Source organism: Prionailurus viverrinus, chromosome B4 (assembly GCF_022837055.1).
Source record: "Prionailurus viverrinus isolate Anna chromosome B4, UM_Priviv_1.0, whole genome shotgun sequence".
Classification (NCBI taxonomy): domain Eukaryota; kingdom Metazoa; phylum Chordata; class Mammalia; order Carnivora; family Felidae; genus Prionailurus; species Prionailurus viverrinus.
Genome location: NC_062567.1, coordinates 118,286,850 through 118,301,179, shown reverse-complemented (window position 1 = coordinate 118,301,179; position 14,330 = coordinate 118,286,850). Strand labels below are relative to the sequence as shown.

General features: G+C 42.1%; 1 protein-coding gene across 2 annotated transcripts in view; it reads right to left on the bottom strand.

Moving 5' to 3' along the window:
* SLC17A8 (solute carrier family 17 member 8) overlaps positions 1-14,330 on the bottom strand; it is a 54,217-nt gene that overhangs the window by 24,785 nt on the left and 15,102 nt on the right. For both annotated transcript variants that reach the window (XM_047867464.1, XM_047867465.1), the window contains exon 2: positions 7,185-7,437. In XM_047867464.1, coding sequence (XP_047723420.1) covers positions 7,185-7,437 — 253 coding nt within the window. The remainder of the gene's footprint in view (positions 1-7,184; positions 7,438-14,330) is intronic.

Below are 14,330 nucleotides of genomic sequence, written 5' to 3'. Positions count from 1 at the left end.
TTCTTACAGACATGGCCAGTGCAACATGCTGTTCTCAAACTAGCCATTCACACATACATTTCCCACACTGGTGGCAAGCAACTCTAAGGTGGCAGCCATGTTTTTTTGACTTTATAGCCTTAGCACCTAAAATAAATTCCTGGAAGGTACAAGTAAATATTTGCCAAATGAGTGAATACATGAATGGTTTCATAAAGCATTGGGGCACCTGACTGAGTCTGTACAGCATGCAACTCTTGATCTTCGGGTTGTAAGTTCAAACTCCAGCCTGGGTGCAGAGATTACTTAAAAATAAACTCTTAAAAAAAAAAGCATTGATATCAAAATGTAAGGTGTTCCTATTATGGAGGAAGGGTTCTTAATTATCAAGATAGTATGCCTTATAAATTTTCATCGGTTTATTTTCCTGTCACAAGTTGTTACGTATTTATTTGTTCATTTATTCAACATTCACCTAGTGCCTCCTGTGTGCCAGGTCAGGTGCTAGATAGTGTAAATACTAACTCAAACAAGAATTGCCTTCGTGTCGTAGGAGATCACAGTCCATGTAACACTGGCCTGTCCTCTATGCTGTATTTCCCATTTTGCCAATTCAGAAGTTGAAGTTTAAGAGCAAAATGAAACTGGAGTGTCTGGCTGACTCATTTGGTGGAGCATGCAACTTGGAGTCATAAGTTCAAGCCCACTTTAGGTATAGATTACTTTTAAAAAAGAATAAAAAAGGGGTGCCTGGGTGGCTCAGTCGGTTAAGCGTCCAACTTCAGCTCAGGTCATGATCTCACGGCCTGTGAGTTTGAGCCCCGCATCGGGCTCTGTGCCAACAGCTCAGAGCCTGGAGCCTGTTTCAGATTCTGTGTCTCCCTCTCTCTCTGCCCCTCCCCTGCTCATGCTCTGTCTCTCTGTCTCAAAAAAAAAAAAAAAAAAAAAAAAGAAAGAAAGAAAATAAAAAAAGAATAAAATGAAAGTAACAATCATTAATTCAAATTAGCTCAGTAAATTTTTATTTTATGCTACTATGTGCCACACATTGTTCTAGGCACTGGAGAAGACAGTGATTGCTGTTCACAAAGATGCCAGTGAGGACAGAAGATAGTAAACAAGTACAGACTGTGTTAGATGGTGATCAGGGATGAGGAGAAAAATAAAGCAGGGAAGGGAACAGGGAGGGCTGGATAGGAGTGCAGTAGAGTGCAATTTTAGACAGAGGAGCCAGGGAACGCTTCTTTTGAGTAAAGCCATAAAAGAAAGAAGGGAGCAAATCATGCTCTTCATTATCTGAGAGAACTTTCTAGGCAGAGAAATAGCAAGTGTAAAGGCCCTAAGGTCAGAGGAATAGCAGGATGTCAGGATAACTGGAAGGTAATGAATGAAGGACAGGAGAGTAGGAGTTAAAGTAAGAGAGGTTCAAATGATGAAAGGCCCTTTAAATCACCATAAGGACCTTGGTTTTTATGCAAAAGGAATGGAAACCATTGGAAGCTAGGAGCAGAAGAGGGACATGATTTCGTTAAGGCACTGTCTATATATTTCCTCCCTTCATTCTTACACCTGGAGGTAATTATTGGCTCTTCTTTTGTAGATGAGGAAATTGAGGCTTAGAGAGATTAAGCTACTTGCCCAAGGTCATACAACTAGTTATAAGGAGAGTCAAGATCAGGACCTCTTATCTTCTTGACCCAAAAAACAATGTTTCTTTGCACTACTTGTAGAGACTTGACTTTCTTACTAAGAAGTAGGGATTAGACTTCTTTGCCATTCATTCATGGAATAACCCAAGGAACCAAGGATCCAAGACAGAGGGATCTGCTTCATCCAGAAGCTAATTATCACTCACAGTGACCTTTGCTCATACTTTTCTCTGAGGGAATGGTGCTTAGGTCCATTCTCCAAAGGAGATGATACATGACAAAGAGCATGTAGGCTTGCTGAGAACTGATTTTCATCATCTCTTGAACCCCATTAGAATCATTATGGCCCCATGTATGCACCACTACTATAAGCCAACCACCTTGTCAGGTACTGTGTTAGGTGAAGAATGGCCCCCAGATTTACACACAAAATCTCTGGAACCTATGAATGCTGCCTTATTTGGGAAAAGGGTTTTGTGGATGTGATAAAATCAAAGATCTTGAGATGAGTTATCCTGGATTATCCAGCTGGGCCCTAAATCCAATGACAAATGTTCTTATAAGAGAAAGGCAGAGAGAGATTTGAGACAGAAGAGGAGAAGACACACAGCAAGAAGCTCACGTGAAAACAGAGGTAGGATTAGAGTTATGTGTATGTATGTTAAATACGTAACAACTTGTGACAGGAAACCAAGGAAGCCAAGGAACACTTGGAGCCCCCAAAGATGGCAGAAGCAAGGAAGGATTCTTCTGCAGAGCCTTCAGAATGAGTGTGGCCCTGCTGACACCTTCATTTCTTTTCTTTTTTTTTTTTTTTTTTTTTTTTTTTGAGAGCGAGAGATGGCACGCGTGCGTGAGAAGGGGGAGGACAGAGGGAGAGACTGAATCTCAAGCAGGCTCCATGCTATCAGCACAGAGCCTGACACAGGGCTCCATCCCACAACCCTGGGATCACGAGCTGAGCTGAATTCAAGAGTCACTAGGCCAAAGGAGCCACCCAGGTAACCCAACACCTTCATTTCAAATTTCTGGTCTCCACAACTGTGAGAGAATAAATTTCAGTTGTTTTAAGCCACCATGTCTGAGGTAATTAAGCAGCCTTAAGAAACTAATATAGGCACTTGATATATCAGCACCAAGTAACTCATTTGATCTGCCCAGTAGGCCTTTTATTCCCATTTTACAATGAGGGTCAGCAAAGAGTTGCTAGAAATGCCAGGTTCCTGCCTCCTTGCTCACATTTCCTTCAGACAACATTCCCCACCCCTGCCCCCCATCTCAGCACCCTAGGCCTCCCCACTCCTGAGTAGCCAATCAGGCTCTCTCTGTCTGTCTCTCTCTGTCTCTCTGCATCTCTCTCCAATCTGAACCCAGAAATTGTACTTAGAAAACATCGAACACTTGAACTGAAAACAAGTCTCATTGGAGTCAAGGCCAACCAAGTACATCAGGTCCCAGGCAAGGCACTTTAGCTTTTGAGTGCAGTGAGAAGCCATGGAAAAGGAGAGAAGACAGTCCATGGAGAGGCCTGGGACAGTAGAGCATACTCAGAGAGAAGCAGATTAGGGACCATGTGGAACAAGGAAGCTGGAGACCTGAGCTTAGGATTTCCTAGTTCCCAGTAGGGTCAGCTCCACTCTGTCTTCCTGGCAGGGCCTCTGTTTATGCCTTGGAAAGAATTAGGTAAAGACTCCTTTTCTGCCCCTCAGGAAGACAGACTAGATTTCAGTCCCACTGCAGGGCACAGACCCCACTGTCCAGGGCACAGAGCCCAGTGTCCAGGGCACAGACTGCACAAATATATACATCAGACCTGCTTTCTGCTCTTCACTTTCATGAGATCACCTACAGCCCTACCATAATTCCCTTTTTAACTTGACCTGGTTTCACTGCATTTCTACTCCTTGCAACCAGCAATTCCTGACCAAGACATAAGGGCAATTTATTCAAGGTCCCAGAAGTCAAGTTTGAAACAAGGTCTGGCCAATTCCAAAGCCTATCCGAACTCTTCCGGACTCATGTTTCATGGGAAGGAGTTTGGACTTATCCTGAGGGTAAAAAGAGATGATTGCAAAGTTTCTCAAACATCAGTCATTTATTGCTTGCCATATGCCAGACGCTATTTTAAGTGATTTGCATGTTTTAAAATTCATAATTATTAAACTAAAAATGAATATTCACACATCAGCTAAAACTACACTGTGTACCTCTGGTAGAATATACGACACTTATTTGCGAGACCTACATATCTATACTGCTTACTTCTCTCTCTCTTTTGAAAATGAGTATTTAAAAATATTTTAGTAAAAAATATCTAGTTTTATCCCCCCATAAAATGAAAAACCAAATAAACAAAAATTCCAGCCATTTAGAGCCTTTCTTAAAACAGTGAAATCTTTGTCATCAGGTTGAACATGTTCACCTGATATGTAAGCTTTGTTCTATTTGAGTGAAAGGGAAATGGCCTGCTATAAATTGGATTTGCCATAGAGTTTCCAAAATGCTACAAACTCCTGTTTTTGAGACCAGAAAAAAATGATGCAAAGCATATTTTAGATCTCAGTCAGTGTCTCTAAGACTCCAAAGGGAAAACCGTAGACACAAGAGAGCACACACTAGCATTGTTCCTTAGGTTTATCAAAATGTCTTTTCCATATGCCTCAAAGCAGATTCTGTTGACCTAGGCCTATCTTTCCAGGCAACAAACAAATGCAAACCAGCATCTCATTTGATCTGGGCCTCGACAGACAAGTTTTAATTAGCTGGCCTTGCTCACAAAAGGCTGGGAGAATGCATGTGATACACATCTGAAACTTCACTAATATACGTCATCCTTTATTTAAAAAAATGCATGGCTTGCCCCATCACACTTCTACTGCACTCCCTCCCCACCAAAAAATAAACAACTAGCATATCCTTTTAGAACAAATTCAGCCGTGGTATCAAAAGGAGGCTAGAAGGGGCGCCTGGGTGGCGCAGTCGGTTAAGCGTCCGACTTCAGCCAGGTCACGATCTCGCGGTCCGGGAGTTTGAGCCCCGCGTCAGGCTCTGGGCTGACAGCTCAGAGCCTGGAGCCTGTTTCCGATTCTGTGTCTCCCTCTCTCTCTGCCCCTCCCCCGTTCATGCTCTGTCTCTCTCTGTCCCAAAAATAAATAAACGTTGAAAAAAAAAATTAAAAAAAAAAAAGAGGCTAGAAGACTCTCCATTGTGCTCTTTTCATCTGGCAGAATAACCTCTTAGCTAAAAACAAAACAAAACGAAACCAAAAAACCACACAAACTTGCAGAGCCATCTAAATACTTCTTTTTAATGGATCAAAATCAAATTTTCCCAAATCAGTGCTTGGCAGGAACTGTTCCAGGTAATGCTAATAGATGTGGCATGAAAGAAAGTGCTCTACAGTAAAGTCCAGGAAATAATGCATACCATGCACACACATGCCACACACACACACACACACACACACACACACCCCACAATTGGAGTTCTCACAGGACACAGCACAGTAAAGGCCCCCATTTCATATAACACCTTCTTCACAGCAGAGCCAGCAGAACAGTGATTTGCCAAACACAAGTTTGGGAAACTCTGATCTAAATGTTTCTCCACATATGGGCAAGGACCAGACAACTATTAATGCCTCTCTACAATCTGTATGTATTTCCACATGAGTTATTCCAGTGTGTGTGTTCAATACAATGAAGTATGTGTTTATTGGGTATCTACTGCATATACATTTTCCTTTCTTTCCCCATAGCCTCCATACTTCTCTAGGCCCACTACTTAAGAAGCAAGCCTGATTGTATCTTTCCAGTGATTCATAAAAACAATGCTTTTAAGTCACATCAGAGTATGTTTGCTTATGACTACAACAGCTTTGGTTTGAACTTTGCCTCCTACTTCCGCTCACTTCTATCCCAGTCCACCGGGAGATCACTGGCTGGACAGCAATTATTCCAGAGTGGATTTGATCATACCACCTTTCTGCCTAAAGCCCACCTACGACTCCCTACATGGTTTAACAGGCTTTACCTGGCCTAACCCTTATTTACCTGGGTGTCTCCCTGTCTTGATGTTCACTCTAATGCTCTACTATATTAACAGAGGTTCTCAGCCTGGAGTCCAAGGATGGAATCCCGTTGATCTGTGAACTTGGATGGGAAAAATCATCATTTTTATTTTGACTAACTGCTAGCTGAAATTTAGCATTTTCTGTGATCATGAATGTAGGCAACAAACCACAGTAGTTATCACTACCTGTGACTCTATCACTAGTGGAAATTATAAATCTGTTTGCATCACAACTGTCACCACTATCTTAAACTATGGTTTATACTTCAAACTTCAAAGCTACAGCAATCGTTAGACCCATTACTAGATTTTATCATCTGATGTGTTCATAAAGAAGTCCATATGTCTCTATATTATGAATTTTATTTTTAAACACTTTGAGGGGTGCCTGGGTGGCTCAGTCAATTAAACGTCCAACTTTGGCTCAGGCCATGATCTCATAGTCCATGAGTTTAAGCCCCACGTCAGGCTCTGTGCTGATAGCTCAGAGCCTGGAGCCTGCTTCAGATTCTGTATCTCCCTCTCTCTCTCTGCCCCTCCCCTGCTCATGCTCTGTCTCTCTCTCTGTCTCAAAAATAAATTTAAAAAAAACATTAAAAAAAATTTTTAAATACTTTGACATGTGTCCTATTATAACTAGTTTCCTTTATAATCACGTGCATTTTACTGCAAGAATTTAAAACATTGTTTTGACAAAGTGTTTAAAAATCTACCACAGGTTGCCAAAGGGGACCTGGCTTTGCACAGAAAAGATGAAGATGAAGATTTCTATCTCAGTTCCCAAACACCATCCCCTCTCTCTCTCTGTTTCTTTCCTTCTCTCTCCCTCCCTCCCTCTTCTCTCGGACAGTCTTTAACACATGATATGTTCCTTTTTCTTCACTCTTCTTCCCACCCCACCAAACACTCTTTGTCAATTCCTCCTTATCTTTCGAAGCCAGCCATCACTTCCTCTGGGAATTCTTTCAAAATATCAAAGTCTGGTGTAGAGTTCTCCTATATGACACCCAGCATTCTGAACACCTTTAGCTTAGCACCAACAGCTATGAATTTTTTTTAAGTGTACTTATTTATTTTGAGAGAGACACAGACAGTGCCCGGATGGTAGGGGCAGAGAGAGGGTGAGAGAAAGAATCCCAAGCAGGCTCCACACTGTCAGCACAGAGCCTGATGCAGGGATCAAACTCATGAACTGTGAGATCAAGACCTGAGCAGAAACCAAGAGCTGGAAGCTTAATCAACTGAGCCACCCTGGCGTCCCAAACTATGAATTATAATTACTTACTTGTACATCTCTATGAGGGCAAGCACCCATCCTGTGATGTTCACCATTCTATTTCCCTCACCTTACACAGTGACTGGCAGGTGGTAGCCATTCTAGCCATTCTACATTTTTGTCACATCAATGGAAGAGGTGCATGCTTTCTTTCCTATAACAAATCATTTGCACAGCTATGGCCAAAAGAGCCCCCACCACATTCTGACCTGAATTTCTGGTTTTCCGTCAACATATACAGTGCTGTTGTTGACCATTTCCACAATGGCAACTCCAAGATTGCAGCGAATCCCAAAGGAAATGCAGAATCCCAGCCCACTCATAATGGCAATGATGTAACGCTTGGGGATGCCACAGCAGTGGCAGTTGCAGAGTGGGGGCCTCTGCCTGGAAGTCTGCACTGGCCTTCCTTCTTCATTCAGCTCAGTGTTATCTTCTTCATCATTGGTCCCATCGATTTTTCTACAGTGGAAGAAAAATGGTCAGAGAAGAAAGACCAGGATTAGAGAAAAAAGTAAGTGTACTAGTCACAAAGAGTATACCAAAGAAGAAAAAGGGAAAACCAAAGTAGGATGTGGCCTGAATTTCTAAAAGTTGTTATTGTCATTAAAATAAATGATAATGGCTAAAATTACTGATATTCTGGATATTCTTTGCACTTTTATGGGCATTAAATCATTTAAATCTCATAACAACTCCATGATGTAGATAGTGTTATCTTGCCATTATACAGATCAGGAAACTAAGTCATACTAGGTGGGATACAAGTCAAGTCCAAGTCTGTGTCCTCAACAATATGCTTTACTGAATTTCTTGCTGGAAGAGTATTGACAGACTTCAACTATATTGAATGACCGAGCTAACTATCACACTTGACCTTCAATTTAGTGTCACCTAAAGTTTGCTAAAAAGATACACAGTGGAGGGGTGCCTGGGTGGCGCAGTCGGTTAAGCGTCCGCCTTCAGCCAGGTCACGATCTCGCGGTCCGTGAGTTCGAGCCCCGCATCAGGCTCTGGGCTGATGGCTCAGAGCCTGGAGCCTGTTTCTGATTCTGTGTCTCCCTCTCTCTCTGCCCCTCCCCCGTTCATGCTCTGTCTCTCTCTGTCCCAAAAATAAATAAACGTTGAAAAAAAAATTTTTTTTAAAAGATACACAGTGGAAAATCAACCCATCTGCAGATTCTTTTCTTAGCTAGAGGTAGGGAGGTACATTTTCTCTCACAACATGTACCCAGTTGGTTGTATATCCTTTCTTCCTAGGTGGTTCTTCTAAGGAGGTGATCCTTTGGCACCTTTTAACCAGATGGTAGGATTTTTCATTGACTTCTATAGGTTCAGATTATGGTATGTCAGTTATAGTGAATTTACCCTTTTCTCAAAAAAAAATAAAAAGTAATTTGGCAAACTGAACACTATGTCAATTATAAAAGGAACTATTTGTATCTTCTTATATATTGTAACCCTTTTGAGGATGTTTCCAGGCCTAATTAATGTTCAAGTTTTTGTAAAAATGAGCAAACCTTGTAAGTTTCCATGAATATGAAATTCAGTAATAAGTAGCTAATACAATGATTAACAGAATAGATTGAAACAAGGAATAATTTTCCCACCAATCCGTAGAGAATATGATCTTGGAAGCTTCTTAATTCTCAAGCAAAATCAGGTCTAAAGTATATGTATAGATAAACAAGTAAGCTAGATTCAATTCAATTCATCAAGTATTTATTCAGTGAGTACTGTGTGTCAGGCACTGTGCCAACTGTTAGGGAACAATGAAGAATGTGACATGTTCTCTGCCCTCCTTCATCTCTTAAGCTGATGAGGAAGAAATACACATATACAGGGAGCTATAATTACTGGAAGATGCAGGTTTTATTGAAATCAAAGTGAAGAGCAATGATAAAACAAGGGAAGGAACTTTCAGTTTTAACTGAGCTCAGAGTGGTAGCTTAATAAATGTGTGCACACTGAAGAAACCAGAAGAGAACTTCAACAACCTCTCAGTGTACCTATCTACCTAACTGCACTTATACTGATGTATTCTACCTTTTCTTCAGTAATTATCCATGCTTCTACCCAAGGCCAACCAGATCTCACACCCTCTCATCTACTCAAGGATATTGTTCCAGAAATTCCCGCTCCAATATCTCATCAATTATTTTCTCCTCTCTACTAGATCATTCTTATTGTCTACAAACATGCTCTTATTTTTCCCACCTTAAAATTTAAAATAAAAACACTTTCTCCTCCAGCTACCTCTCCCTCCCATTTTTCATCTTCCTTTTTTAGAAAAATTGGAAGTTACTGTCCTCAATTCCTCTCCTCCCATTCTGTCTTGGACACACTCCAACCAGGTATCCCCCAACCTGTCCAAGAAAATTGCTCTTCTTAAGGTCATCAGCTCATTCCCATGGTCCCCAATCTTTGGTCATCATGTAGCCAGCCTATCAGCAGCACTTAATACAACTGATTACTCTCTCTTCTTTATTTTCTCTCAGGAAACCACACTCATGTGCTCTTCTTCTTAATGCTCTGACTACTCCCTCTGTTTTGTCCCCTTAGACTGATTCCCTACTTCCTTGACCTATAAGCACTGGGATGCCCAGGACTCAGCCCACAGATCTCTTTTGTTTTCTATTGATACTCTATAGATGACCTTATTCCATCTGTGGGCTTTAGATACAATGCATATGTTGACAGATCCCAATTTTCATATAGAGACTTAATTGACATCTCCTTGGACACATAATCAACATCTCAAACCTAACATACCCAAACTGAGTTTCCCCCAAAAATATTAATTCCTAAGATCTTTCCCATCCCAAGAAATGATAATTTTGTTCCACTGGTTGCTCAGGCAAAAATCTTGAAGCCATCCTGCATGCTTCATTTCTTCTCTACCCCATATCCAATCCAGGAGCCAGTGTGACTTAGCTTGAATATTTACACTTCCACTTACTTAACTGTGTGACTTTGGCCTAGTTAACATGTCTGGGCTTCAGTTTCTTCATCTGTAACCTAGGAATTATAAAAATAGTTTCTTCTTTGTGGGGTTCTGCTCAGGATTGTCATAAGTGGATTATTATATTTAGATCATGTAGAACAGAACTTAACACATGTAAAAACTCAATATATACCAGCTACTTTTATTATATTAATCCTCACAAACATTTAATAGTCCATTCTGCTAGACTGAGCATTGATGCCATGTATTGCCATTTACACTGATGTCTAAGAGTCCTAGGACTCTGCATAATGTGCAGCCCCAGTGTTCTCCATGAATTTCTGGCATCAGAACATATATAATTTGAATAGCATGGAAAACTAATGCTCTAATGTTGACAGAGCATTACTATAGTACTCTTAGTATTTGCTAAAACAGGGATAATATACAACCACACTAATATTTGTATAAAGCAAATTCAGTTCTCTCTCCCCACACTTTCATATCATGATTTCATTATGGTTAAAACAGTTCAGTGAGACATAGGAAGGCTAATACTTCCATTTGGCACAAATGTAACTCTAGTCCAGAAAGCAGGAGTGGATTGGCCAAGACCACACAGCCAGAAGAGGGTAGAGGCAAGGGGAAAGGTTTTCTCCTGACTATCAGGTCTCCTGATTCCCTCTCATGGGTGTTCCCAGCTTGCCAGGCTATGTTCTGCCTCAGTGATCTTCCTGAGTCACCTTGCCATCTACATTCCATGACTTTGTGGCCCTTGCCCAAGCCACCCTGAACAACCCAAGTAGAGGAAAGTAAGAGAATGGACTCTGGAATGAAAGCAACTGAGTGCTATTTCTCCCATGTGCTAGCCTGTGACTTTGGCCAAGCCACTTGAGCGTTCTAAGCCACAATATGCTGGTATTAGTTTGCCAGAGCTGCCATAACAACGTACCACACACTGAGTGGCTCAAACAACAAAACTTTATTTTTTCACAGTTCTGGAGGCCAGAAGTCCAAGGTCAAGGTGTCAGCAGGATTGGTTTTTCCTAAGGCCTCTCTCCTTGGCCTGCAGATGGCTGTCTCCACATTACCTTCCCTCTGCATATCTCTGTGCCCAAATGTCCTTTTCATATAACACTAGTCATTTGGATTAGGACCCACCCTAAAGACTATATTTTAACTTAATTACCTATTTTGTTTGTTTGTTTAATCTTTATATTATTTTGTTTGTTTTATCTCTGCATTCTTTTATTTATTCTTTTGCTAAGCTTTTCATTTTGACTCCAGTATAGTTAACATACAGTGTCATATTAGTTTCAGGTGTACAATATAGTGATTCAACAATTCTATATATTACTCAGGGCTCATCAAGATAAGTGTATGCTTAATCCCTTTCACCTATTTCAACCATTCCCGCTCCCACTCTCCCCTCTGGTAACCATCAGTTTGTTCTCTATAGTTAAGAGTCTCCCGGAGAGTTGCGGCAAGATGGCGGCTTAGGAGGACGCTGGGCTCACCGCACGTCCTGCTGATCACTTAGATTCCATCTACACCTGCCTAAATAACCCAGAAAACCGCCAGAGGATTAGCAGAACAGAGTCGCCGAGCCAAACGCAGACGAGAGGCCCACGGAAGAGGGTAGGAAGGGCGGCGAGGCGGTGCGCGCTCCACGGACTGGCGGGAGGGAGCCGGGGCGGAGGGGCGGCTCGCCGGCCAAGCAGAGCCCCCGAGTCTGGCTTGCAAAAGCGGAGGGGCCGGGCGGACTGTGTTCCGACAGCAAGCGCGACTTAGCGTCTGGGAGGTCATAAATTAACAGCTCTGCTCGGAAAGCGGGAAGGCTGGAGGACAAAGGGAGGGAGAGCTGCTGAGCCCCCTGACAACAGAGCTCAGTTTGGTGGGGAACAAAGGCGCTCGCCAGCGCCATCTCCCTTGCCCATCCCCCAGCCGAAATCCCAAAGGGAACCGGTTCCTGCCAGGGAACTTGCTCGCTCCGCGCAAACACCCAACTCTGCGCTTCGGCGGAGCCAAACCTCCTGCAGCGGATCTGACTCCCTCCTGCTGCCACAGGGCCCCTCCTGAAGTGGATCACCTAAGGAGAACCGATCTAAGCCTGCCCCTCCTGCCCCCGAGCACCTTGCCTACCCACCCCAGCTAATACGCCAGATCCCCAGCATCACAAGCCTGGCAGGGTGCAAGTAGCCCAGACGAGCCACACCACCCCACAGTGAATCCCGCCCCTAGGAGAAGGGAGGAGAAGGCACACACCAGTCTGACTGTGGCCCCAGCGGTGGGCTGGGGGCAGACATCAGGTCTGACTGCGGCCCCGCCCACCAACTCCAGGTATACACCACAGCACAGGGGAAGTGCCCTGCAGGTCCGCACCACGCCAGGGACTATCCAAAATGACCAAGCGGAAGAATTCCCCTCAGAAGAATCTCCAGGAAATAACAACAGCTAATGAGCTGATCAAAAAGGATTTAAATAATATAACAGAAAGTGAATTTAGAATAATAGTCATAAAATTAATCGCTGGGCTTGAAAACAGTATACAGGACAGCAGAGAATCTCTTGCTACAGAGATCAAGGGACTAAGGAACAGTCACGAGGAGCTGAAAAACGCTTTAAACGAAATGCATAACAAAATGGAAACCACCACAGCTCGGCTTGAAGAGGCAGAGGAGAGAATAGGTGAACTAGAAGATAAAGTTATGGAAAAAGAGGAAGCTGAGAAAAAGAGAGATAAAAAAATCCAGGAGTATGAGGGGAAAATTAGAGAACTAAGTGATACACTAAAAAGAAATAATATACGCATAATTGGTATCCCAGAGGAGGAAGAGAGAGGGAAAGGTGCTGAAGGGGTACTTGAAGAAATAATAGCTGAGAACTTCCCTGAACTGGGGAAGGAAAAAGGCATTGAAATCCAAGAGGCACAGAGAACTCCCTTCAGACGTAACTTGAATCGATCTTCTGCACGACATATCATAGTGAAACTGGCAAAATACAAGGATAAAGAGAAAATTCTGAAAGCAGCAAGGGGTAAATGTGCCCTCACATATAAAGGGAGACCTATAAGACTCGTGACTGATCTCTCTTTTGAAACTTGGCAGGCCAGAAAGAATTGGCACGAGATTTTCAGGGTGCTAGACAGAAAAAATATGCAGCCAAGAATCCTTTATCCAGCAAGTCTGTCATTTAGAATAGAAGGAGAGATAAAGGTCTTCCCAAACAAACAAAAACTGAAGGAATTTGTCACCACTAAACCAGCCCTACAAGAGATCCTAAGGGGGACCCTGTGAGACAAAGTCCCAGAGACATCACTATAAGCATAAAACATACAGACATCACAATGACTCTAAACCCGTATCTTTCTATAATAACACTGAATGTAAATGGATTAAATGCGCCAACCAAAAGACATAGGGTATCAGAATGGATAAAAAAACAAGACCCATCTATTTGCTGTCTACAAGAGACTCATTTTAGACCTGAGGACACCTTTAGATTGAGAGTGAGGGGATGGAGAACTATTTATCATGCGACTGGAAGCCAAAAGAAAGCTGGAGTAGCCATACTTATATCAGACAAACTAGACTTTAAATTAAAGGCTGTAACAAGAGATGAAGAAGGACATTATATAATAGTTACAGGGTCTATCCATCAGGAAGAGCTAACAATTATAAATGTCTATGCACCGAATACCGGAGCCCCCAAATATATAAAACAATTACTCATAAACATAAGCAACCTCATTGATAAGAATGTGGTAATTTCAGGGGACTTTAATACACCACTTACAGAAATGGATAGATCATCTAGACACACGGTCAATAAAGAAACAAGGGCCCTGAATGAGACATTGGAGCAGATGGACTTGACAGATATATTTAGAACTCTGCATCCCAAAGCAACAGAATATACTTTCTTCTCGAGTGCACATGGAACATTCTCCAAGATAGATCATATACTGGGTCACAAAACAGCCCTTCATAAGTTTACAAGAATTGAAATTATACCATGCTTACTTTCAGACCACAATGCTATGAAGCTTGAAATCAACCACAGAAAAAAGTCTGGAAAACCTCCAAAAGCATGGAGCTTAAAGAACACCCTACTAACGAATGAGTGGGTCAACCAGGCAATTAGAGAAGAAATTAAAAAATATATGGAAACAAACGAAAATGAAAATACAACAATCCAAACACTTTGGGACGCAGCAAAGGCAGTCCTGAGAGGAAAATACATTGCCATCCAGGCCTATCTCAAGAAACAAGAAAAATCCCAAATACAAAATCTAACAGCACACCTAAAGGAACTAGAAGCAGAGCAGCAAAGGCAGCCTAAGCCCAGCAGAAGAAGAGAAATAATAAAGATCAGAGCAGAAATAAACAATATAGAAACTAAAAAAACTGTA